Source organism: Phodopus roborovskii, unplaced genomic scaffold (assembly GCF_943737965.1).
Source record: "Phodopus roborovskii unplaced genomic scaffold, PHOROB, whole genome shotgun sequence".
Lineage (NCBI taxonomy): Eukaryota > Metazoa > Chordata > Mammalia > Rodentia > Cricetidae > Phodopus > Phodopus roborovskii.
The window spans coordinates 32,836,786-32,864,300 of NW_026125295.1; the positions used below are offsets into that span (position 1 = coordinate 32,836,786).

At 40.7% G+C, this 27,515-nt stretch overlaps 1 protein-coding gene across 1 annotated transcript in view; it reads left to right on the plus strand.

The window, feature by feature from the left end:
• Snap91 (synaptosome associated protein 91) overlaps positions 1 to 27,515 on the plus strand; it is a 116,461-nt gene that overhangs the window by 19,575 nt on the left and 69,371 nt on the right. The window contains exons 3-6 of the mRNA XM_051207773.1: positions 22,955 to 23,097; positions 23,759 to 23,834; positions 24,683 to 24,785; positions 26,278 to 26,371. Coding sequence (XP_051063730.1) covers positions 22,955 to 23,097; positions 23,759 to 23,834; positions 24,683 to 24,785; positions 26,278 to 26,371 — 416 coding nt within the window. The remainder of the gene's footprint in view (positions 1 to 22,954; positions 23,098 to 23,758; positions 23,835 to 24,682; positions 24,786 to 26,277; positions 26,372 to 27,515) is intronic.

Sequence of the window (27,515 nt, forward strand, 5' to 3'; positions counted from 1 at the left end):
GAAGGTGAGTTCAACATATAAATTAGCAGGAGAGGCAACCAGCGTTGATGTGTCCCAGCAAGGCCATTGCCCATGAACAGAGTGGAGAAACTGGGTTGGAAAGGGCATTCTAATCCTGGAGCTGGTGGCCACGGGGAAAGTAAAAGGCAGGTCAGTGCTGCCTAACCTTTTCAAAGTCAACTCATGACACGGACAGAATTACTGGCCTTAGAAACATTTGTCAACATTCACAATTAAATATAGAAATCACAGAGCTCTTCCTCTTCCCTGCCTCAAACCACTAATAGCCCATCCCTCTTTAACGTCCCTGGGTTAGTAGGTAGCAACCTTCGTCCTTCCTCGGGCACATGCTGAAGCTCTTTCTCCTGTTACATTTTCTAGTCAGGAAAACTAGTTGGCTCTGTTGCAGGCCTGGCCACCTCTGTCTCTAAGTTTTGCTGGAACAGCTGCCTGATTCTGCCTTTGTCATTCCTTCACACCACCTGTGTGTTCTCAGCATAGCAGCTAGGTATTTATTTCTCCCATTCCTTCTCCCAAAACAGTGGGACCTTGTCTTGACCTTTAGTAGTGAGTAGGGTTTGGTCTTTGCTTGTCCAACACGTGTGGATTCCAGACACACTGGCCCCTCACTGTCCCTAACAACACGCAGACATGCCTCTGCCTTGACCTCCAGTGAGTGCCCTTTCCCCCAAAGATCTGCATAGGTAAGTGGGGCAGCCTGCCCCTGAAATGAACTTATGATGAAAAGGGGGGGGGGGAAGAAACTACATAAAAATGTTTTTAAAAAGCAAATTGGCAGAAAGAAAATTATACTATTTATTAATCACAGAGGTAAGTGTCTTGAGGTCATGAGTGCACAGTGGTAGCAGTAAGGTATGAAAATTCCCACGTCTGTTGAATGTCAGGCATGCTTTGAGCATGTGTGGCTCACATAGAACATGCTCATTATTCCCTGAAAAATGCGCAATAATTGGCTGCGTACCTTTTCTTGAAATAATTTTTGCATTGTCTTGCTATTACACAAGATCAACTTGGTGAGGGTATGTTCTTTTGAAATGGGTGCTATTTTACCACGATTACCCTAATTACCTCACTCTCCCACATTAGCAACCGTCACCAAACACAGGACCAGCTCAACAAGCCACAGAGTTCACAGCAATGCCTGGCTCACTCAATTTAAGCCTATCATGTTAAGACTTGTGTTGCATCTATCCTTTAAATCCAACTTTTAAAAATGTGTATCTTAGTAAGGAGTTATGGTTTCATAGGAAAATCCCCCCTTACAGGCCAAAGGAAGACAATTAGAGTGACTGAGTATATATCCATGCCTGTCAATAGCAACAACGCATCACTATAGTTAGTATATACATCGCTTAGGCTGTGACCACTTATTAATTACTTTTGAGTAAACTTGTTAAAGGTTGACATCCATTTCATTCTTACTTGTGCTCACATGGGAGATAGTAGTAAAGAAATGTTTAGTTCTGTTCTACCAACTGAGATAGGAATTGGTGAGTTTGGTGTATCCATTGAAACATTTGGGGACTCTAGACAAACACCACTGGCCTGAGAGACTTTTAAGCTGGTGTATATTGTGCCTGAAATTACCTGGGTTTCTTTAAACAGCAGCAATATAGAAAGGCGGCTCATATGCAATAGTGTAATGGGTAAACTGAGCAATACATTAGCAGCAGAAAGAGCTAAAGAAAAGACGAGCTGAAAGCAGGCGCTGGATTCGTTAGGTGGAGCCTTGGCTGGGAGATGAAGATGATGGGATTTTCTTTGGAAGTGGTGGAACCCTGACATTCTGAGAGACAATCACTAGAAGAACAATGTTTTGTGGACCTCCATCTTGTCACATGGAGAGGACTAAGGGGCGGACATCCACATGGTGGGACTTCTTCAGTGGCTGGAAGCCGGCACTCGGGGTTGGGAGGCTGTGGGAAAACTGGAAGGTGTCACTGGAGTAGAAGACATGGAGATATGGTGTCAGTGTGGAGAAATGGAGAAAGAACAGAGCCCACAGTTCGGCTCTGCCCCACAGGATGGAGAAGAAGACCTTATACAGTGTGCAGCAGTTCTAAGTGTGCTGAAATTGGGGGTGAACCCTCTTTGTGGTAGACCATTGCTTCTTAATGGCAGTGGAGTGGATCTTTCTGACAGGGAAACCCAAAGTGTTTGTGAATTCCTTGATTCTCCTTGCTCAATGTAGCACATAGTAGGCATTGTGCCCAGTACTCCAAACTCTATTGAAAAGCATCATTCCAGTGTGGAAAGGGGCTGTAGCCCTGGTCTAGTGTAGGGCCTCTGTATTTGTGGGTAACTTGGAAGGGTTTTCCCATGACTAGCAGTCATGTTCTGAGGACACAGACAGCCCTGTGGCTGTTGACATAAAGTATGTTCTGGTCCATATGATAACTTGTACTGAAGCATGAGTGTTGGCCCTGCGACACAAAGCCACAGCTCTTGCCTTGTTTAAACACCAAGGACAGGTTTTGCTTTTGTGGGGTTTTGTTTTCCCTGCATAGGGTTTAGAGCAGCAAAGGAGTCTGGAACTTTAAAGAGAACTGAAGCTCTCTGCCAACACGCTCAGCTCCCCACCCCTCCGCTGCCACGTGTTGGTTATCTTCTGAGAAGGAGGCACAGCATCTTCAGAATAATTGTCGTGATTTTCTCTCTCCCTGGGTGGGATAGTGGAGCTCGGCTTTCTCATGACTGTAATTAGTGCTAATGCGCAACTAAACTGCTTCTGATTTTAAAGAAATAATGACTCAAGCTCCAGGAGTTGAAATAACTATTTTAAGTACCCCCAAGAAGAAAATGGGGGCATTTATTCTGGTCCTGTCAAAAGATGGTTTATTCCATATTCCCCCTTAGGACTTTTGCTGCTCAGGAAGGGCTCCCACTCTTTAGTGTTGAGTACACAGCTAGGGGAGTAAGAGCTAAGGGTGGTGTGTCTTCTGTTTCTGTTACTGGGATAAAGACTGTGCCAATGGCAACTTGGGGATGAAAGGGTTTATTTCATGTTATAGCTCTCCAGTCACACTCCATCACTGTAGTAAGTTAGGGCAGGAACTGAAGCAGAGACTGTGCATTGTTCAGCCCACTTTCCTCAAGGACCAACTACCTAGGGGGTGTTACTGCCCCATAATGGGCTGGGCCCTCTCATATCAATCACTTGGAGGCATTTTCTCAATTGAGGCTCCCTCCTTTCCAATAACTCTAGCCTGTGTAAAGTAGACATGAAACTAGGCAGCACAGGGCACTTAGCCATGGACTATGTGTGCAGGAGTTGGATCACTAGAGTTCTTGGTTCTCGGTGGAACATAATGTCAGCTTTTGCACCTAGCATTTGAATCAAGGGAAATAAATAGGAATGATCAAACGTCATCCAACCAGGAGGAAACGTTTAAGCATTGCTTGCTCCTTCTAAACTGTACATTTGAGCTGTATTATTGCTAATAAGGATAAAGTTGTAACCACAGTTAATGTGAATTGGAACAGGGAGCTGTAGTAAGATTGTTTTAGTCTTAAATGTGTTTAAACTTTATTGTGAAAGATTCAACTTTCTCTTTGATGTAAATTGGCTGTGCTACACAGAAGGTTTTGTAAATATATTTAATTAAATCATTTTTGAATGTTTAATAGCCATAAGGAAACAGCAAGGGGATGTCCTTATGAGGAGTTGTTAATGTTTGAGTAAATTAAGGATCATCTATGCTTAATGTGGGAACCTTGTGGGAAGCATAGTTATATTTGATTTAGTTCAACTTGTTGGGTGTGTGTGTGTGTGTATGTATGTGTAAATGTACAAAAGTGATTTATAACTTTGGGTGACTTTTTAAATTTAGAAATCATTTCCCTCTAGAACAGTATCCTTTTTTTCCCCTGCGGTGAGGTTTTATGAAGAGTGAGTAACTTTAGGTCAGCAGTAGAAGCATCCTGAAGCAATTGTCACTGATGATAATCTAATTATTTTTCTATCTGTCAGATAGAAGGACCACCTCAGAAACTGAGGCCTTAAATTACGGTGATCTACTTGACCACCTCTTACTTACGGATAGCAAAAGAAAATGCTTGGAGTCATTTATGAGATTTGAAAAAAGAAAAGTTTTGGGGGACTTTTCTAGGAGTAAACTACTTGTCCTTTGGCTCTTAGAATTAGTTAGCTGGATACTCTGCCTAGCAGTAAGTGACAAGGGAGACATAGGGCCAGCTCATTCCTTAGACACTGTTTGTCAAAGGTATCCTCCAGGGAATGGTCTGCACTGGTTAGATGGTCACATCCCTAAACTGGGAGAAGCCCTGAGAGCTGGTGATCATTAACAGGCAGAAAATGGATGAAGATATGAGGCTTTTCAAGACCTTGCTTTGGGATAAAAGTCTGTCTGATTCTTGTAGGAATTGTATCATCCTTCAACAAGGCCAAGAGTTCTTTCTTAGAAAAACTGATCTCTCTCATTGTCCCAGACCATTGCCTTGGGCTTCCCTTTACTCCCTGTCAATCTGAGCTACCCCTCATTTGTTTCCTTCCCTTTGTAGAATGGGCATATGAGGAATGGTCATGTGTGCCACTGGGGTGTGGTTCTGGCTTCAGGAGAAATAGGGCCAAAGTTGTGGCAAAGGTGGGTTTTCTAGACAGAAGCAGTAATTTAGGATCCCTGGTCCCTCTATGATGGAAGCTGCAGCATTGTTCTGATTGATGTCTAAATTCTCTAGAGCATTAGTTTGCTTCTCTGATGTTGTGATAAAATATCACCAAAGCCAACATGGAGAGGAAAGGGTTACTCTATCTTATATTTAACAGTCTATCATGAAGGGAAGCCAAGGCAAGAACTAGAGGCAGGAACTGAAGCAGGAACCATGGAAGAAAACTGCTTACTTACTGGCTTGCTTCCTTATGCTTTCTTAAGCAGGACTACCTGCTTTAGGAATGATAACCATATTCCTCACAGTAGGCTGAGCCTTTCCACATCAATCATTAACCAAAGAATGTCCCCCACATATCCAATCAGCCAATCTTATCCAGGCAGTTTGTCACTTGAAGTTCTTTCTTCCTAAGTGACATAGTTTGTGTCAAGTTGACAAAAGCTAGCCAGCATATCTAGTTATCTTGCCTGACTGTGTTAATTATAATTGTACCCAAAGTACATGGAAGACTTAAGAAACTGATCATTGTTGAAGTGCCTTGAGACTGAGAACTCAGCAGTCCCCTGGAGAACATCAGAAAAGCCCTCCACAGTCTCCCAAGCTGTGGTGGAACTAGGAACTTGATTTGTCTTTCTGTCTGTTGGATAGAAGAGAGTAGAAGTTTGGCTGGCATGTGTTCTCAGAGATTGGTAAGAAAATATCAGGGATGGCTCCTGGTTGTCTTTCTGATGATGGCATATATGATCTCTGCATTTCTGACCACTATTAACTCTCCCACATTTGTTCATCTACAAATGATCTTAAATTTTCTAAAGCATTTCCCCTCCTTTCCAAACTGGGGGTTGAACCTAAAGCCTTGTGTATTTTAGACAAGTTTTATATATGTAAGGTTTTTCTCTGGCCCTTTTATTGCTATCAGTTTTAAGACAAGCAGGCTGGCCTTGAACTTGTGATCCTACTACCTCAGCCTCCTCTGTGGCTGAGACTGGAGGCTTGTGCTGCTATAACCAAATAGCTCTATTCAGCGTTTCTCAAGAATTATAGAATCCTTTCTCAGTTTTCCTTTCCATGTTTATACTTTTGCCTAGGAAATACAAATTCATAGAGGAGATACTAAAATATTTTTGGTCCTTTCATCTAGATAACCTGTTTTTCTCTTTCCTAAAATCCTTCAGTAGACAATAACGATGTATTAAGAACTATGGTTGTATTCGTGATACTCCAGGAAGTAAATAGAGGATGTGATTCCCTACAAGGAAAGAAGTGGATCTGAGGGATAGAAGAGGTGGGGCTTGAGCAAGACCAGAGGTGAGGTCGTTCAGGGGAGGCTTCGAGAGATTTTGCCTAGCAAAGGAGCAGGAGTGGAAGGTGGTGGGTGATAATTGCTCTTGATGTAAAGAATGGCCAGGTATTCAGGCACCACCTTGACCTGAGAAGATGGAGAGAGAATCTCAGATGCTGTGGCTATAGTTGCTGTGTCTAACTACTGCTTAATTTTAGGAAGCATACATTTGTGGGAATCCTGACTGGAACTGAGGGCCAATGTCAGTTGTCTGCTGTTAGAGTCCAGTGTACACAGCAGTGTTTTTCCTTACCACCGCAAGGGCTCTTCGAGGAAGGAGCGAACAGAAAGAGCTGAGGAGTTGGCTCTCTGAGAATGGTGTGGGAAGCAATGGGCTATGACTAGAGCATGAGGGACACACAGGCTGCTTAGTGCTAGCATATGATAAATTTATCGTTGGGACAGTTTGTTCTCTGAAAGGAGCCCCCCCCCCCACGGATTAAATAAAAGCTTATGTTCCTCTCATGTTTTTATGACCTGCAAACCCCTGTAGCTGACATGTAAATAGGACCTGTGTTAATTTACATGACATGATTGAGGATGAGACATTCATAGGTGACCATCATGTGACAGCAGCAGGAAATCAGAAACTGAAGCTGCAGTATCTTCTAGAATCTCCCTAGCAACCACATTAGCAGTATCCAATCTTTCAAGGAATCTTGCCATCTAGTGTTCTGCTTGAATGGCCTTCTCCTTCATCTACAGTACTACTTTTTGGCTTGTCCTTAGAAATTACTCTCTTGACAAGTGTTATTTTAAAACAGAGTTCTTAACAATCCTATGACAAGCAAGAAAACACCCAGAGGAGGGTAAGCTATCCAAAAAAAAAAAAAAAAAAAAGTAACTGTTCATAGGTGGGTCTATGTAACAATCATTTCCACCTCGAAGATGATGACTTGAGGGTAAAGAAACCCAATGACTTACATTATTAGTGACACAAGTAGCTGTGTTCAAATCCTAAGTAGCAGAAAATTAAACTTGCAAATTTTCTTTTTTTTTTTTCAATCAACTGAACAAAGTTTTTTTTCTTTTTTTATTTATTTATTTTTATTTAATTTTATATAACAAAGTCCAATTAAATGAAAACAAACATTTATACACAATATTTGGGAATTTGGGCGTCGTTCTTTCCAAACTACTTCCTGCTGGTAAGGGGCGCTGTCTTGGGGGATTCGAAGAAGATTCAGATATCCTAGCTGTAGTCTGTAGGGCTGTTTTGTCCAGCTGTTTGGAATGTAGGATCAGCTTGTACTCTGTTTCAGGCGGTCTGGTGTGATCAAACCACATTAGTCTGGAAGGAATCCACATCTTTTCATTTTCTGTGGAAACAAAAATAGAAATACTTTTCCCCAGTAACTTGTTCTTCAACTTAAATTTTGGAGTCAAAGCGTTTTTTTTTTTTTTTTTAATTTATTATTTTACATGTCGATCCCAGTTCCCTCTCCCTCCCTCCCTCCCCTCCAGCCCTCCCTCCCTCCTTCCCTCCCTTTTGCCCTCTCTGCCCTCTCCCATGCACTCTAAACACCCTCCCCTCCCAACCCCCCACCACAATACCATATGTAGGGGAATGCCGTCCAGTTGGGGTCATGTAGATCTGACAGGTCCTATGAAGTAGGGACAAGGGCTTCTCTCCTATATCTAGAATGAGGCAGTTATCCCTCCATGGGGGATATGTTTGCAAAGTCCTTTTGTGCACCAGGGATACATCCTGGCTCCACTGTCTGAGGTCTCTTAGACTGCTCAGACCTTCTGGCTGAGACCCATATTCAGGGGGGTCCGAGTCAGTCCCCTGTTGGCTTCCCAGCTATCAGTCTAGTGGCCCTTAGCTCCTCCTTGTTCAGGTAAGCTGTCTCTATGTACTTCTACCACATGGTCGTGTCCTCTCCATCTGCTTCTGGGTTCTAGTTCGACTCAGTGTTTATGTATGGGTGTTTGCTCCTGTTTTCAACAGGCATTAGTTGAGGACTCCATGGAGAAGTTAGTTGTTGATCTCACTCTCCGGGAAGGGCATTTATGATAGCCTTTCCACGGGAGCTGAGATTGTTAGTTGGGAGCAGTCTTGTAGTTCCCTTGACCTTTCTTTGTGTTCAACTTTATCTTCAAACCAATATTGGCTCCCTCTTTTATGGTCTCTCTCTCTGTCTCTGTCTCTCTCTCTCTCTCTCTCTCTCTCCTATTTTCCATTCCTAACCAGGCTCAATCCTCCTGGTCGCACATGCCTTCCTCTCCTCCCTCTCATTTTCTCCTACTTCTCTCTCCATTAGCTGTCCTCCCCCACTTTACCTGAGGTCTGGGGGACTTGCCCCTTCCCAGTTCTGTGAGGGACTTTATATGAATCTCTTAGAATACAACTTGTATCCTAGTTCCTCTGGTGATGTGAATTATAGGCTGGTGATCATTTGATCTAGTTCTAAAATCCATATATGAGTGAGTACATACTGTGTTTCTCTTTTTGTGACTGGGTTACCTCATTCAGGATGGTTTCTTCAAGTGCCATCCACTTGCCTGCGAATTTCAAGATACCATTATTTTTTTCTGCAGAGTAGTATTCCATTGTGTAGATGTGCTACATCTTCATTAACCATTCTTCAATTGAGGGGCATCTAGGTTGCTTCCAGGTTCTTGCTATTACAAATAGTGCTGCTATGAACATAGTTGAACAGATGGCTTTGTTGCATTGATGTGAATCCTTTGGGTATATGCCTAAGAGGGGGATTGCCGGGTCCTGTGGTAAACTAATTCCCATTTTCCTGAGGAACCGCCATACTGATCTCCAAAATGGCTGTATGAGTTTGCACTCCCACCAGCAGTGGAGGAGTGTTCCACTTTCTCCACATCCTCTCCAACATAAGTCATCACTGGTGTTTCTAATTTTAGCCATTCTGGCAGGGGTAAGATGGTATCTCAAAGTTGTTTTGATTTGCATTTCCCTGATAGCTAAGGATGTGGAGCATTTTCTTAAGTGTCTTTCAGCCTTTTTGATTTCCTCCATTGAGAATTCTTTCTTCAGTTCTGTACCCCATTTTTTAATAGGGTTATTTGGTGTTTTGTTGACTAGTTTCTTGAGTTCTTTGTATATTTTGGAGATCAGCCCTTTGTCGGATATAGGATTAGTGAAAATCTTTTCCCAGTCAGTGGGCTGCCGTTTGGTCTTGTCAACTGTGTCCTTTGCCTTACAGAAGCTTCTAAGTTTGAAGAGGTCCCATTTATTAATTGTTTCTTTCAGTGTCTGTGCCCCTGGAGTTATGTTCAAGAGGCGGTCTCCTATACCAATTTGTTCAAGGGTACCTCCTACTTTCTCTTCTAAGAGGTTCAATGTGGCTGGATTGATGTTGAGGTCTTTGATCCATTTGGACTTGAGTTTTGTGCATGGCGACAGACATGGGTCTATCTGCAGTCTTCTACACACCCTCATCCAATTGTGCCAGCACCATTTGTTGAAGATGCTGTCTTTGCCCCATTGTATAATTTTAGCTGTTTTGTCGAAAATCAGGTGTTCATAGGTGCGTGGATTAATATCAGGATTTTCAATTCAATTCCATTGGTCTACCTGTCTATTTTTATGCCAATACCAGGCTGTTTTCAGAACTATAGCTCTGTAGTAGAGCTTAAAGTCAGGAATGGTGATGCCTCCTGATGTTCTTTTATTGTATAGGGTTGTTTTGGCTATCCTGGGTCTTTTGTTTTTCCATATAAAGTTGATTATTATCCTTTCAAGGTCGGTGAAGAATTGTGGTGGGATTTTAATGGGGATTGCATTGAATCTGTAGATTGCTTTTGGTAAGATTGCCATTTTTACTATGTTTATCCTACCTATCCAAGAGCATGGGAGGTCTTTCCATTTTCTGGTATCTTCTTTAATTTCTTTCTTTAGAGTCACAAAGTTCTTATTATATAGATCTTTTACTTGTTTGGTAAGTGTTACACCAAGATACTTTATGTTGCTTGTGGCTATTGTAAAGGGTGATGTTTCTCTGATTTCTTTCTCTGCCTCTTTGTCGTCTGAAAAAAATAGGGCTACTGATTTTTTTGAGTTTATCTTGTATCCTGCTAGTTTGCTGAAGGTGTTTATCAGCTGTAGGAGTTCCCTGGTAGAGTTTATTGGGTCGCTTATGTAAACTATCATAACATCTGCAAATAGAGACAGTTTGACTTCTTCCTTTCCAATTTGGATGCCCTTGATCTCCTTTTGTTGTCTTATAGCATTAGCTAGAACTTCTAGTACGATATTGAAGAGATATGGAGAGAGAGGACAGCCTTGTCTTGTTCCTGATTTTAGAGGAATTGGCTTAAGTTTCTCTCCATTCAGTTTGATGTTGGCAGTTGGTTTGCTGTATATTGCTCTTATTATGTTTAGGTATGTTCCTGTTATCCCTGACCTCTCTAATGCCTTTATCATGAAAGGGTGTTGAATTTTATCGAAGGCTTTTTCCACATCTAGGGAGATAATCATATGTTTTTTCTTTTTCAGTTTGTTTATATGGTGGATCACGTTGATAGATTTTCGTATGTTAAACCATCCCTGCAATCCAGGTATGAAGCCTACTTGATCATGGTGGATGATTTCTCTGATGTATTTTTGAATTCGGTTTGCCATTATTTTATTGAGTATTTTTGCATCAATGTTCATCAGGGATATTGGTCTGTAGTTTTCTTTCTTAGTTGTGTCTTTGTGAGGTTTGGGTACCAAAGTTATTGTGGCCTCATAAAAAGAGTTTGGCAATAAACCTTCTGTTTCTATCTTGTGGAACAGTTTGAGGAGTAGTGGTATTAGTTCTTCCTTGAATGTCTGGTAGAATTCTGCACTGAATCCATCTGGCCCTGGACTTTTTTTTCGTTGGAAGGCTTTCGATGACTGCTTCTATTTCATTTCGGGTTATAGGTCTATTTAAGTTGTTTGTCTGTTCTTGGTTTAATTTTGGTAAGTGATAGTTATCCAGAAACTTGTCCATTTCCTTTGAATTTTCAATTTTTGTGGAATACAGATTTTCGAAGTATGACCTGAAAATTGTCTGGATTTCCTCTGTGTCTGTTGTTATGTTCCCCATTTCGTTTCTGATTTTGTTAATTTGCATGTTCTGTCTCTGCTTTTTCGTTAATTTGGATAAAGGTTTATCTATCTTGTTGATTTTCTCAAAAAACCAACTCTTTGTTGCATTGATTTTTTTGTATTGTTTTCCTGGTTTCTATTTTGTTGATTTCAGCCGTCAAGTTGATTATTTCCTGGCGTCTGCTCCTGCGGGGTGAATTTGCTTCTCTCTGTTCTAAGGTTTTCAGTTGGGCTGTTAATTCATTTATGTGACTATCCTCTGTTTTCTTCATATGGGCACTTAGTGCAATGAACTTCCCTTGTAGCACTGCTTTCAAGGTGTCCCATAATTTCAGGTATGTTGTATCCTCATTCTCGTTGAATATTAGAAAGTCTTTAATTTCTTTCTTTATTTCTTCTTTGACCCAGGAGTGGTGCAATTGCACATTGTTAAGTTTCCATGAGTTTGCAGGTTTTCTGCTATTTGTGTTGTTGTTGAATTCCAATTTTAAAGCATGGTGGTCCGATAAGATACAGGGGACTATTCCTATTCTCTTGTATCTGTTGAGGTTTGTTATGTCTCCTAGTATGTGGTCGATTTTAGAGAAGGTTCCATGTGGAGCAGAGAAGGTATATTCTTTTGTCTTTGGATGGAATGTTCTATAGATATCTGTTAGCCCCAGTTGAGACATAACTTCTGTTAATTCTTTTGTTTCTTTGTTGAGTTTCTGATTTGTGGTCCTGTCTAGTGTTGAGAGTGGTGTATTGAAGTCTCCCACTATAAGTGCGTGAGGTTTTATATGAGCTTTGAGTTTTAGTAGTGTTTCTTTTACGAATGTGGGTGACTTTGTATTAGGGGCATAGATGTTCAGAATTGAGACTTTGTGTTGATGGATTTCTCCTGAGATGAATATGAAATGACCGTCTTCATCTCTTTTGACTAGTTTTGGTTTGAAGTCTAACTTGTTAGATATTAGGATAGCTACGCCTGCTTGCTTCTTGGTTCCATTTGATTGGAAAATCTTTTCCCAACCCTTTACCCTGAGGTAATGTCTATCTTTGGAGCTAAGATGTGTTTCTTGTATGCAGCAGAAGGATGGATTCTGTCTTCGTATCCATTCTGTTAGCCTGTGTCTTTTTATAGGTGAGTTAAGACCATTAATGTTGAGGGTGAGTAAGGTCCATTGATTGTTGATGCTTGTTTGGTTTAGGTTTGTTGTTGGCAGTGGTATTGTGAATATATTTGTTCTGCTTCACCCTAGGTTTCTGGTGTAGTTGGATTATCTGTTGCCTACATTTTTGTGGGCGTAGTTACCTTCCTTGGGTTGGAATTTTCCTTCCAATACTTTCTGTAGGGCTGGATTTGTAGATACATATTGGGAAAATCTGGTTTTGTCATTGAATATCTTGTTCTCTCCATCTATATTGACTGAGAGTTTTGCTGGATATAGTAGCCTAGGCTGGCATCCGTGTTCTCTTAATACTTTTAGAACATCTATCTAGGACCTTCTGGCCTTGAGGGTTTCCATGGAGAAGTCAGGTGTAATTTTGATAGGTCTGCCTTTATATGTTACCTGTCCTTTTTCCTTCACTGCTCTTAATATTCTTTCTTTATTCTGTATGCTAGGTGTTTTGATTATTATGTGTCGAGGGGTCTTTTTTCTTTGGTCCAGCCTATTTGGGGTTCGGTATGCGTCTTGTACTTTCATGGGCATGTCCTTCTTCAGATTTGGAAAGTTTTCCTCGATGATTTTGTTGAATATGTTTTCAGCACCTTTGAGCTGGGCTTCCTCACCTTCCTTCTCTGCCTATTATTCTTAGGTTTGGCCTTTTCATGGTGTCCCACATTTCCTGGATGTTATGTGTTAAGGATTTGTTGTATTTATGGTTTTCTATGGTCGATGAATCTCTTTCTTCTAGTTTATCTTCTGCGCCTGAGATTCTCTCTTCCATCTCTTGAATTCTATTGGTTATGCTTGTGTCCGTGGTTTCCGATTTTTTGCCCAGCTTTTCAATTTCCAGCTTTCCTTCCATTTGTGTTGCCTTTATTTTCTCAATTTCGGTTTTCAAGTCTTGAACCGTTTCCTTCACCTGCTTAATTGTTTTTTCTTGGCTTTCTATACTTTCCTTAAGGAATTTGTTCATTTCTTCCACTTTTTTGTTTGTTTTTTCCTCCATTTCTTTAAGGGATTTTCTCACATCTTCTTTGAGGGCCTCTATCATTTTTATGATGGTGATTTTTAAGTCGTACCCTTCTGCTTCCTCTGCTTTGTTGTTGTGTTCCATTCTAGTTGGTGTAGATTCCCTAGATTCTGGTGGTGTCATGTTTGTCTTTCTGTTGTTAGGTATTCTCTTGTATTGCCTTCTTCCCATAGTTTCTTCCAGTAGGTGTTGGTGGTGTCTCTTCCCTCTCTCTATGGTCCTTCCCCGATGGGCTTATGTGGATCAGAGATTCAATGTCTGTAGTTCTGTGTGGTCCAAGTTCTCTTGGAGGTTTCTCTGCAGACAGGGATCCAGGGATGGGGTCAAGGATGAGGATCCAGAAGAAGATGCCAGCAGGTACTCACAGTGGTCATCTGGCCAATAGCTCTGGCCAATGACTGGCAGAAGAGGACGAGGGCTGAGCTTGAACTTGAGAAGGTTTTGCAGGGTAGTGGGATCTCACTGGAAACTGGCGCTCTCCAGCTGATAACTCCTTCTTTGGCAGGGGCCCGGATTTGGGGGTCAAGGATCTTGCCTGCAGGAACTCTGAGTGGATAGGCAGATCTCTGGGAGGGGCCCGGGACTCCAGCAGAGGACTGGAGGCGGGGTCAGAGACCAAGCCGGTGGAAATTACAGGTGGTCCCGCGTGGATAGTCAGGTCTCCTTTGTTCGGAGTTGCTCAGAGAGGTCTCCGAAGTAGGGTGGACTGTTGGCTCCCGCAAATTTTCTTTTTTTATAAAACTTTCTGGCCCCCTAGGATATGATCGTGTTTGGCACCCAGGCACCCTCACAACCCAGCCCCCTGCCTCCATTTCCCTGACCCCCTTTCACTCTGAGGTAACCCAGGTGTGTGTGTAGCCCTGGGTTTTGAATTATGTGAGCTGTTGGGCACTCGTGTGGCTGTCTACAGTCTCATGTCTGGGAGCTTCATGCAAGAGCATCATGACCACGGTGCCCTTTGTGGTGCTTGGTTTGTAATTCATCATGTTAACTCTGAGAAACTTCTAATTCTACCTAGAGCAGGACTATGCTCACTTTAGGGGACATTTGCTGCTGAGGACTTGCCTGTGTGCTCTGTTGGCTGTCGATGAGTCTTCAGATGCAGCTACTGCATTGAGGACAGAGTAAGGTCAAAGAGAGGGTAATACAGGCAGTGGGAGTGGTGGACAGAGAAGCAAACCTGGCTGCTGGCACCCGCGAGAGCACACTAGACTTAAGTGTTTGTCTTATGACCCGGGCACTGTGACCTTGTCTTTCTCCATTCCTCTGCGGGTCTTGTGCCTCTTCCCCCACCACAGTCAAATCCACCAGCTGATCTCCTTGCCTTACCCTGTGAAATGTCTGCAATCCTTGCTTGTGCTCCCTGCTTCTGCCCGGTCCCACATTGAGCAAGCTCACTCTCGCTTCGCACCTAAACCCTACCTGTCTCAGTAGGCCCATCCCTTCACTCAGACTGTGCAGTATAGACTTCTGAAGGGACTCTTCAGAATGTAAGGAGTACGGGTTTTTCTGCCTGCCGCCCGGTCTTGTCCTGCTACCACGCCACCAGCCCCAAATAACACACAGAGACTCTGTATTTGATACAATACTGTTGGCCCGGTTACTTGTTACTTATCGGCTAGCTCTGTCTTAATTATTAACCCATTTCTGCTGATCTATGTATTTCTCTTACCGGGAGCAAGCGGCATACTGCTTTCTTCAGACTCTCCATCTTGACTCCTCCTTCCTACTTCCTATTTCCTCCTTGTCTCCTAGTCCCTCCTATCTTCCTTTCCTATTGGCCAACAGAGCTTTATTCATTAACCAGTATGAGAAACATATACAGAATGACATCTCCCATCATCTCCTCTTTTCTGTCTAAATAAAAAGAAGGGTTTTAACCTTAACATAGCAAAATATATCACATAACAGTTATCAAATAAGAATCACAGTTAACACTATTTAGTCCATTAACATTTAGCAAGATTTGAAGAAAATATTCCATCATCTATCATATCTTTGTGTGTCTAAAGTCTAAGTAACTTATCTTTAATACTAAGGAAAACTGTAACCATAACTCTCTGTCTTCAAGTCCCTCAAAGACCACAGAAGGATAGTATAAACTCTAGAAATGACAGGGACAACTCACTGCCTGGTCACCCGAAGTTCTTTTGTAATCTTCCATCTTCAGCCCATAGGCCATAGTGTGTCTGGCAGACTCTTCAGCAACACAGGAAACTTTAAACTGTCTTCTTGTATTGGCAGTTTGTCAGTCACTTTTCTCTGTGTCCTGCATACTGTCTCGAAGACTCTTCCATGAAGCAGGATCTCTGTAGCAATGTCCATCTTGAATCAGCAGTCACTTTTCTGTGGGTCCTGCATGTCCAGTATATACAGCATAAAGTCAAACAGTCCAGACAAGAGCAGTATCTTGTCCAAATGGCTAGTCTTGCCATATTGGAAGTAAACTCCATAATGAGTTTCTTCAATGTCCATCTTCATCTTCCTTTCTGACGCAGGTGGTGTTGCCAGGAACAATTATGTCTCATTGTCAAGAAAAACCCTAAACCATTTTAAATGCCATATTCTGTAGGTCTTTGAAAGATTTGAAGAATATCTATCTATCTCAAATACATCTGCATATCTAGAAAACCTAACTCACCTAGCTATGTTTTGACTATTATAGGTAACTATCTAAAATCTGTACTAAATTATACATTACATTTTTAAATGAGCTATATAAACACAATACATAAACAAGAAGAGAAATATACATATACAACATTGACCTTAAATTGTATCAATAAATGAAAATCCATTCCAAAACAAAGTATTCATATCTGTACCATAATTCCCTTTTTACCTTTAAAAAGAATTGGCTATGATCATTAACCATTTATAACCAAGTCCATTTAAATGAAAACAAACATTTATAAACAATATTTGGGAATTTGGGTGTCGTTCTTTCCAAACTACTTCCTGCTGTCAGGGGGCGCTGTCATGGGGATCCTAAGAAGATGTAGAAATCCTGGCTGTAGTCTGCAAGACTGCCTTGTCCAAGCTGTTTTGAATGTAGGATCACCAGCGACTGTTTCAGGGGGCCTGGCTTGCTCAAACCACATTAGTCTGCAAGGAATCCACAGCTTTTCATTTTCTGTGGAAACAAAAATAGAAATCCTTTTCCCCAGTAACTTGTCCTTGAACTTAAATGTTGGAGTCAAAGCATTTTTAAAATATATAAATTGAATTAATCCAGCAGCATTTCCTTTATCAGTTGTTGTTATTTTCTCAGCAGTCAAACAATGTAGAGACAACACAATAGCATACAGTAACCAGATTCTCTCTGAGCTTTTCATCTTTATGTGGCTTTATTATTACTCTGTTTCTTTTACTTTTTATTTTTTATTTTTTGAGACAGGGTTTCTCTGTGTAATTCTTATCTGTCCTGGAATTCACTCTGCATACCAGGTTTACTTTGAAATCACAGAGATCTGCTTGCCTCTGTCTCCTGAGTGCTGGGATTAAAGGCGTGTGCCACCACACCCAGTTCCTCTTTGTCTATTTAAAACCATTTTATTTTTCTCTCCCAAGCCTATGTATTTTTTTTTTTTTAAACACACTGTAAACTTTTAGCACCTTTTCTTAATGTGAATCTGTCTCTACTGTAAATCTTTATCTTTTTCTGGCCACAAGTCTTTTATCTGGTAAACAACAACATTGCTAAAATGAAAGTCATAGCTGTGTCAGCCGCGGTTTACCAAAGATGGTGGCGGGTACTTTTAGCGCCAGCACGGAAAGCTGTGCTCACCGCCTTGGTCTGCGCTGCCACCCAGAAAGCATGCTGCCGGCTTGGAGATGTGGTCACTGCCATTGCCATCTCTCATACACACCAATAAATTGTTAGCAGAGTTATTTAAAAGCTGTGCGGTTTTTTGCCGCTTAAGCTGAGTCAGGAACCTTCCCTTTAAGGAGCCGCGCAAATATCTGCTTGTCTCTCGCAAAACAGAGTCCAACCGAGAAAACTGCTGTTACCAAGAAACCTTGCTTATCTTTGTTCTTTTGTTTCTAAAACCCTTTTTTAACCTTTTGTTAAATTTTAAGTGGAAGTTCTTATTAGCCACGTGGGCGCCATCTGTAACGAGTATGGGTTTTTCTGCCTGCCGCCCGGTCTTGTCCTGCTACCACGCCACCAGCCCCAAATAACACACAGAGACTCTGTATTTGATACAATACTGTTGGCCCGGTTACTTGTTACTTATCGGCTAGCTCTGTCTTAATTATTAACCCATTTCTGCTGATCTATGTATTTCTCTTACCGGGGAGCAAGCGGCATACTGCTTTCTTCAGACTCTCCATCTTGACTCCTCCTTCCTACTTCCTATTTCCTCCTTGTCTCCTAGTCCCTCCTATCTTCCTTTCCTATTGGCCAACAGAGCTTTATTCATTAACCAGTATGAGAAACATATACAGAATGACATCTCCCATCAGGGACATGCCGCCACACTGGTCAAAAAGCCTTCCCAAAACGCTCTGAATAAAGTGTCAGGCCTTCCCTGTGTAGTCAAGAGTATGGTCAGTTCTTACTGTCCTTCTTTATTATGCTCACCTTTCTCTGTCTATGGGGGCTAGCTTATTTAGTCTTGAGCCTGTCAGCTCACCTGGACCCATAGGGCCTTTGCATCTGCTGTTTCTTTTGCCTGGAACATTGCTTCCCAAGATCACCAAATGGCTAGTTTCTTTACTGCATCTAGGTCCTTTTGAATGTCATTTCATTGGGCAGACCTTTCTTAGTCACCCCCTTTGAACGGTACCATCTGTCTTTGTCTGGCTGATAATAAACCAATGCCTGGCATATAATATGCATTAAAAAATATTTGTTAAGTAAGTTATTGAATTAGTTTAAAATTAGTTAAAAGTCTGCCGTGTGTGTGTGTGTGTGTGTGTGTGTGTGTGTGTGTGTGTGTGTGGCCAAAGGATGAACCAAATTGTAATTGTGCATTAGACACACTGACCAACAGACGTGTTCTTTATAGTTTGTCAAGTTCTGCACTCAACATTTGCCTTTCCCATTTAGTAAAACAGCTGCAGCAGAATGCTGTGATTAGCCTCATTATTGTAACAAGGAAATGTAGGCTCAGCAATAACTATGCCTAATGTCATACAGTTCCTTTTCTTTTTAAAGATTTATTTACTTATGATATATATAGTGTTCTGCCTGCATGTTTGCCTGCACACCGGAAGAGGGTACCAGATCTCATTACAGATGGTTGTGAGCCACCATGTGGTTGTTGGGAATTGAACTCAGAACCTCTAGAAAAGCAGTAAATGATCTTAAACTCTAAGCCATCTCTCCAGCCCCTGCCATATAGTTCCTAATGCAAAAAAGGAGTTAAGCTGCCCCAAATCTCCACTCAGAAACTATGCATGTTAGTTCTTTTTCTCTTTCCTTAGATCCTAAGTACAGTGATAACAGGTGTGCACAGTGCCTGCCTAAAATTGTTCTGGATCAGGACAGATAATAAGCTAGGTATATTAGGTATACTATCTTTTAATATCATAGCCAGTGTTCGGCTCCAGGGATTCTGAGAGGACTTCCTTCCTTCCTGTTGGATATGGAGCTTGATGGAAGAGAGACATATGTGAAGTAACAACTGTAATTCTGTGTAATAAGGACTGAAGTTGAGGTGTGTTAAGGTGGTGAAGTGTCTGTCCTGTAAAGTGGTTAATATCATTGCCATGGCTAGGTGAAAAATGAAATGTACACAAGCATCACATTAGCTTGTCCATAAGTAGCAAAGCCAGGCTGCAAACTAGATCTGTGGCCCCAAGCCCAATGTCCTTCACCTTAAACTGAGACAAGACCGGAAGACACTCTTTCTCATGAGGACAAGGTCAGAACTTCAAGAGGGTAGACTATTTGAGACTGATCCCAAATGAACTCTCAGTTCAGTCATGACAGGGACCATCTAGGCAATAAGAACAGCATGAAGCAGTTTCAGAATAATTTTGATGGAACACTTTTTTTTTTTTTTTTTTTTTTTTTTTTTTTTTTGGCATAGAAAAGACTAGTAAGGTAGCTGGGCCTTCTAATGAAAGGCTGTGTTCTCAAGGTAAAGTATAACTTACAAACCTTATACTTATGGTGAAAGCGTAAGTAAAGGCCTGGGGTGTAAGTATAAGTTAGGAGATTTATCCTTGGAATGTTTGGGGCTCATTCAGTGGACAGCAGGAAGCTCCAGAGAGGCTATGTACAGAAGAGGAGCCACGAGCAGTTAATTTCCCACAAGTACATCTACTCACACTGCAGGCAATCCAGAGCAGAGATTATAGGACATTCCAAGAAAGGAGTAACAGGACTGCCACCTGGAATGATCCCTGCATATGGTTTAAGTGGCTGTTAGTGCCACGCAGACCTGGGAAAAAGAAAAAGTAACCATGAATCTCAAAGCAGTTCAGGCTTGTTGCTATTTTATTAACTCAGGGATTATAGTTTAGGGAGTTGTAGTTTTCTCACTTATTTATGTTTCTTTAATGCTCTTATTGATGAATTATTTTAGCTCAGAGAGGTTGCCTAGAACAAATTTTCAATTGTTGAAAATGACCACAAAAGAGAGGTTTATATTTTGTGGCAAGATAGAGTAATGAAGGGGGTTTGTATTTACTCTATTGCCTGAAGCAATTGAAAAACTTAAAAACAGTAAGTAAAACCACTAGTTATTATGGAGATGCAAACAAAATCCACCATGAGCATAACTGTTAAACAGGGGAAGAAGGGTATGTAAAAAAACAAACAAAAAAGAAAGAAAAAACCCGATTATCTCAAGCCTTGGCAAGGATGTCACGGGATGGAACACTTACACACCTCCAGTGGGAATTAAGCCCCGTTACAATTTCTTTTTGAAGTAATTTCCTAAAGTTAAATATCAGAAAATGACCCAATTTGTCTACTCTCAAGTAATTTCCCAAGGGAAATGAAACTGTATGCCCACTTACACATGCACACAATTACATGTAGAGTCTCAAAGCATTTTCAAGTGCAATGCCAAAAACGGATAACTGAGAATAGGTGCTTGTGATGTGTCTATATAATGAACTGCTCAGCAGTGCAGTGGCAGAGACCATTGCTCATGTAGCGATATGGATTAATCTCAGTGTAATTACTCAGAGGAATAAAAGGATCCAGACCATCCTTGAGGTAATGGCTTGACTCTATGTAAGATATACAAAGTGCGGATGCATTTATATTGCCTGAAAGCAGGCTGAAGTTGCTGAGGGGACAGCAAGGGAGGAAGAAGTAGGAGGAGAAAGGAGAATTTTAGTAGGGTGCAAAGTGCCTGTTAAATTGGTAGATGTGGGTGTGTGCCACATCTTCATGTTACTGATAGTTTTGCGAATGGCTGTTTATCAAAATTTGTCACATAATGTATTTAAATGTGTGCACCTTTTAGGTCAACTCTACATGTCAGTAAAGCTTTATTCCAACTAACAAAAGGAATACCAAGTATATTTTTCCAAGTTCAGTTTTAGTTAACATTGAATTCTGGAAACTTAAAATAACATAGAAAGAGCTTAGCTTTCAATAACTGGCTTCACACTCCCTTTAACTCTAAATTTATCCATTAACTCAATAAAGGTGATTTGCTGTTTTTCTCTTCCCCCTCCCTCCGACCCCCTGCCCCAAGACAGGGTTTCTCTGTCTAACAGCCTTGACTGTCCTGGAACTCACTCTGTAGACCAGGCTGGCCTCAGACTCACAGGGATCTGGGATTAAAGGCATGTGCCACCATGACCGAGCCCTTAAAATATGGTAGCATACACCTTTAATCCTGGCTTTTGAGAGGCAAAGGCAAAGGAATCTGAGTTGAGGCCAGCTTGTTCTATATAGCAAGTTCCAGGCTACACAGAGCTACTTAGTAGGACCCTGTTTTAAAAAAGTAGAAAGAAAGTTAAACTTGGGAAAGTGACATCTTCTTTGATTAATAATAAATTTATTGACATGTAACACATTTTTTGAGGAAACAATTATTTTCCAAGTTTAAATATGAAAAATAGGTATTTTCTTCTCTCTCTCTCTCTCTCTCTCTCTCTCTCTCTCTCTCTCTGTGTGTGTGTGTGTGTGTGTGTGTGTGTGTGTATGTGTGTATGTGTGTGTGTGTGTGTTTTGTATGGGCATGTACTTGCCAGGATGCACTTGAAGAGGTCAGAGGACCATATGCAGCAATCATGTGGGCTCGAGAGTCAAACTCTGTTGTTAGGCTTGGTAGCAAGTATCTTGTATCTTTTCATAGCCCTGAGCCATCTCGCTGGCCCCACTCTCTTATTTTGTGATATCAATTACTACTGAGTAGCAAATCTGATCATTGTAGTTTGAAGTCTCTTAAGTTTCCTTTAAATTAGTGGTTCAGAAAGAAACACTTCAGTCTGAGAACTTTTAAAAAATTCACATTTTTTTTTATTTTTAACTATGTGTTCATGTGTGTCTGTGTTTGGGTATATGCATGTGTGCATGGTGTCCTCAGAGGCTAAAGGCACCAGATCATCTTGGAGCTTGAGTTATGGGTGGTTGTGAGCCACCTGACATGCATGCTGGTGGTGTGGGGGTTAAGTAGATAGGATAGATGTGGGTCTTGCTTAGATATGGCCAAGGAGGAGCCACATAATAACTTCACTTAAGAGTTGGATTTCATCTTAGAGACAAGGAAGAGATGAAGGCTTCTAGCAGGCAAATACCAAAACAATTTGGTGTTTACCCAACACCACATTATTCTGTACCACCAAGTATAATCTCCAAGGTCCACATAGATAAGGGGAACAGTAATGCCTGATGTTCCGTGGGGTTGTTCAGATTTGATGTGGATAGTGAAATATGTTTAATTCTTCTATCCTACTGTCTAAGGACAGATCAGAACCAAACACTATATGGTGTTCTCAGGAAACTTGATGGAGGGAGTGGATGAATATAGTGGGATCCTTCACTCATTCACTCTTTTGCTTCCACCAGTTACAAGACAGTATATTTGTTAGCATCCAAGTGAAGTATACTTTTAGACACTATGTTGCAAAAATGCATTACTGTTTTTTCCTCCAAACAGTCTATTAGATTAGCATCTTCATGTTTGAGACATAGCACTTGGAGTGTCAGGAGACTTAACTAGCCTGGCATTTGTCATTTTTTAAAAAAGGCATCTGTACCAGCAAATAGGAAAAAAAAAAATCAGACAGGAACACTTTCCTAGTTTGCTTTGAATTGCTGTCATATGACACCATGACCCAAGCAACTTAGGGAGAGAAGGGTTTATTTCAGCTTGACGGTTATAATTCATCCTGAAAGGGTGTCAGGGCAGGAACTTAGAGTCAGAAGCTGAAGCAGAGGCCACCGAGGAATGCTGCTCACTGGCTGGCCTACTTTTTGTTTGCTTTTTATACAAACAGGACCACCTGCCCAGGGATGGTGCTGCCCATAGTGGGCTGGATCCTCCCACATTGATCATTAATCGGGAAGTGCTCCCAAACACTTTCCCACAGGCCAGCCTTACAGAGACATTTTCTCAGTTGAGCTTTTCTCTACCGAGATGACCTGAGTTTGTGTCAAGTGTGTGGTGTTCATATGTAAGAATGCCACAGTATAGTTCTTTTCAGTTAACTCCTGTCTAAGTAATTTTGAAGTCATGGTTTAGTAATGAGCTTTAAATGTTTAAAGGTTGAGGTGAATTATACATATAATAGTTACTGGCTATCTTCTCTTTTCATAGATTTGATCCAGGCTACCAATGAGACCAATGTCAATATTCCTCAGATGGCCGACACCCTCTTTGAACGGGCAACAAACAGTAGCTGGGTCGTGGTATTTAAAGCTTTAGTGACCACCCACCATCTCATGGTGCATGGAAATGAGGTAACCAAATATACAACTGCTTCTTGGTAGAGGTGGGGGTAGCAAAATATGATGGTAATTTAAGACCCTTGAGTTTTCAGTAATGAGGAGGAGGAAAGAAGAAATATGTGCTTCATGCTTGTATGAGTATAATTTCAACCTGGGATTTGCAATCTTTAAAAATATATTTTGAGTTGGACCTTGTCTCAGTGATACAGAAACATTTAAGTTTCTATATGAATTCTATAAGTATTCTATGTGAATGTATCAGCACATAAAAATGATTTTAAAAAAAGGATCAGGAGGGCTACTTTCTTACAAGAAGTATTCCTTTGCATCTCCAAATGAAGATTGTTTTAATGGAATGTCTAGTTTTGAAAAATAGTGATAAAATTAAATTACTTCTCTTATATGCAATTCCTAGCAAAGGTTATTGGATTTTCATTGTCTCTGGCATATACAGAAGAAAAAGGTCACAAAATTTAATTGTGATTCAATGACTATTTCTCTGGAGTTTTACAAACATTTCCTCCCTTAGAGAAAGTTAACAGCAAAGGATGCTAAGTATCGAAATGAACACAATAAAAACTTGTAGACATAAATAAATATCACTCTAGCATCAGAAATTATTTAAAGGTATGAATGAAAATATGGTTTTTTAATTCTAATTTTTGTTTTTCAGAGATTTATTCAGTATTTGGCCTCTAGAAATACGCTATTCAACCTCAGCAACTTTCTGGATAAAAGTGGATCCCACGGTGAGAAAATAAAATCTGGGAGTGGGCATTAATCCAAAGTCATCATTACGGATAATCTTGTTGGTTACTTAAGAACATAATATGAAAGTAACTATCAAATTATTTCACTGTAGACAATTGAGCATATAAAATATATATTAATTTTATTTAGTCACTTTAAAAGGTGAACCCTGGGTCAATCTGTCTTACACTTTGCTTGTTAAGGTTCAGGAGATGAAGGAACTGAAGATGTCAACCAAATGAAAAAAAAAAAAAGATTCCCCTGTTAAGTGTTTTTGTAGGTTAATGCAGCTGGAGCTGTTACCTCTGATTCATTCATGCAGTTTGCTTGCTATTACATACATGTAAAGCTAGATAAACCCCTACCAGATGGATGTGTGTGATACATATGAAACAGGCTATTATTTGTAACAGTGAACACAATTGCTGTTAACTTTCTCTAAGGGAGGAATTGTTTCTAAAACTCCAGAGAAATAGTCATTGAATCACAATTAAATTTTGTGAAGTTTTTCTTCTGTATATGCCAGAAACAATGAAAATCCAATGAGCTTCTCTAGGAATTGCATATAAGAGAAGTAATTAATTTTATCACTATTTTTAAAAAAAAATCAGAAAAGACTTTCTGTACAGGGCAGTATAATCCCTGTATTGAATGGCCAAAGTGCCCCGTGTGAAAGACTCTTGGCCTAAGCAGGATGGTAAATAAGGCTCGCCGTCACATGTTGAGCCCTGTCTCAGAAGCAGTCATGACAATCCCTGTCTATTTTGAGGAACCAAACCAATAGTTACTAGTATGCAGAGTACAACTGAAGGCATTGTGTCCATGACTCTGTCTCCTCTCTCCCCAGGTTATGATATGTCTACGTTCATAAGGCGTTACAGTAGATACCTGAATGAAAAGGCATTCTCCTATAGACAGATGGCATTTGACTTTGCCAGAGTGAAGAAAGGGTATGGTTCTCTCTCTCTCTCTCTCTCTCTCTCTCTCTCTCTCTCTCTCTCTCTCTCTCTCTCTCTCTCTCCATATTTATTTAAGCACAGAAAATCCTCAAAGCATACATGATTTATTTAACTAAGCTTATAGGTCAAATAACATGGATCCTGGAAGGCCCAGTTCACAGTCACCTGAAGAAACAGAGTATCAAATTAGTATGATAGAAGTTACCCTGGAGCTGTGTGGTATTTTGTGTGTTCATGAATAAAATTCCTATTTGCTGCTCTGAAATTATGTGGTGCAAATATTTGTTAAAACCAACTTATTCTTTTTTTAAAATTTCTTTGATGATTCCTTTCTATATTTAAGTTTTTATGTACATTTGGTGTGTTTCTTGCATGTATGTCTGTGTGATGGTGTCAGATGCCCTGGAACTTGAGTTACAGATAGTTGTGAGCTGCCATGTGGGTGCTGGGAATTAAACCAGGTTCCTATGGAAGAGTAGCCAGTGCTCTTTACCTCTGAGCCATCTCTCCAGCTCCTCAACATTCTTAATCTTTAAATAACTTATGGAGAGAATTGATAAGATTCATTTCAATGTGTAGCGGTGTTAGATGAAAATCACTATTTCTATGAATTAATATTTGGTTTTTGTTTTGGTTTTTTGAGACAGGGTTTCTCTCTGTGGCCCTGATGACTATACTGGAACCTGCCATGTAGATCAGGCTAGCCCCGAACTCAGAGATTCACCTGCCTCTGCCTCCTGAGTGCTGGTGTTAAAGGCATGTGCTGCCTGGCTATTGATATGAATTTTAATTGAGATAAAAATGAGCTTGTGTATGTGGTGATTTAGTTTTGAGAGGTAATATTTTGCCAGGAAATATACATACCATAATTTAATTATTGGTATTACTGATTAAGAAAGCCCCAACAAAGCAGAAAAATTAAATACTCAGTTGCCATTTATTTGCCTCTAAATAAATGGTTTAATCTAGGCTGGTGTGTTCAGCCAGAAATTCATGCAGGTTTTTTGTCTGTCCCTAACATAAAGTGTTGCAAAGGTTTGCTATTTTATTTTTAAGACTCTATAGAGGGGCTAGAGAGATGGCTCGGTATTTATGCCAGTAGTTCTCAACCTTCCTAATGCTGCAAGGCTTTAATATAGTTCATCTTGTGGTGATGCATACAGCTGTTTTCATTGCTGCTCTAAAACTGTAATTTTGCTACTGTTATGAATTGTAAATATCTGATGTGCAGGATGTATAATATGGTACCACTGTAAAAGTGTTGTCTGACACCCCCCCCCAAAGGGTCACAACCCACAGGTTGAGAACCACTTATTTAAGAGTATGTGCTGCTCTTCTAGAGACCTTAAGCAAATAGCCACAACCTCTCAATGCCGGACAGTGATCTCAGGAGCTTTACAAGGAAAACAAGGCACACAGCTCAGAACAAAGCCATGGTATTTTCAGCGTCCACATAGGGTGTGTGCTTCTGTTTGTATTACAGGGCTGATGGTGTAATGAGGACAATGGTTCCTGAAAAGCTCCTGAAGAGCATGCCAATCCTGCAGGGGCAGATCGATGCACTGCTGGAGTTTGATGTACGTGTCTCATGTGAAATGTTTCTTGCATAATTGGACCTTGTCTTCCCTTTGAAGGGGCTACAGGGCAGTTAGAGGTTGCCTAAGGATTTGCAATAGAGTGCCTTCATGTGGATGAATTACAGGAATATTTCATTCATGCTCATAGACCCCCAGATTTTCCCAGAGTTCACAAGCTGTTTCCTGAGGTCATAGAAAAAGGGTGAGCAGAACATTCTTAGAGCCTTCTGTTCGAGGACAATGTAGTTTGTTGTGAAGTATGGACCTCAGGCAGCTAAATAGCTGTGCTTTCCTATCAGAAATCTTCTGACATGGACTGCCTAAGTAAGTGACTGTCCACCAGAAAGCGTGATTTTGTGTTATCACAGGTAACAGGTCATTTCAGGCAGTCGATAGGTATTATTGTTTGTTAAAAACATACCTGTTGGAGCTGGAGGAATGGCTCAGTGATTAAGAAAGTAGCTGCTCTTGCAGAGAACCAAGTTTGATTCACCATACTCACATGGCAGGTCACAACAATCTATACCTCCAGTTCCAGGGGATCAGATGCCCTCTTTCGGCCTCCACGAACACAAGGCACACAAGTGTTACATAGATATGCAAGCAGGCAAAATAGTCATAGTCATATATGGCTATGGTAATAGATATATTAATGTATATGTCTGATAAAGTTTATAGAACTGAATGCAGCCAAAGTGTATGCAAGTGAGTTTAGGGAACTCAGAATGTAGTCAGTTGATTGCATCATTCAGTACCCTGAGCTCTTTACTACATTTGGGAGAAACTAGGTCAGTGCCACATGGGATCACCCTCTTTTCCTTCTTACAACTGTGTGTACATGTATAATTAACTCAAAAGTAACAGTTAAGAGGACCTGACTCATGAAAATAAGATATTTTGACATGTAGGAATGTTCTGAGCTCTCATTGTCAGCTCTTCTGTAATTTGATAGTTGTCTAAAACACTTTCCTCAAATTCTCCTAGCTTAAAGTCTTTGTTAAGATCCCATGACTTAGACTATAATTGAACCCTACTCGTAACAACTAAGTCTTGTGAAATTTTAAGTAGAAATTGCAAACCATTACATTGGTTTTTGACAGATTTTACAGTAAGTTCCTTCTAGGACAGCTAATCTTAATGTTTT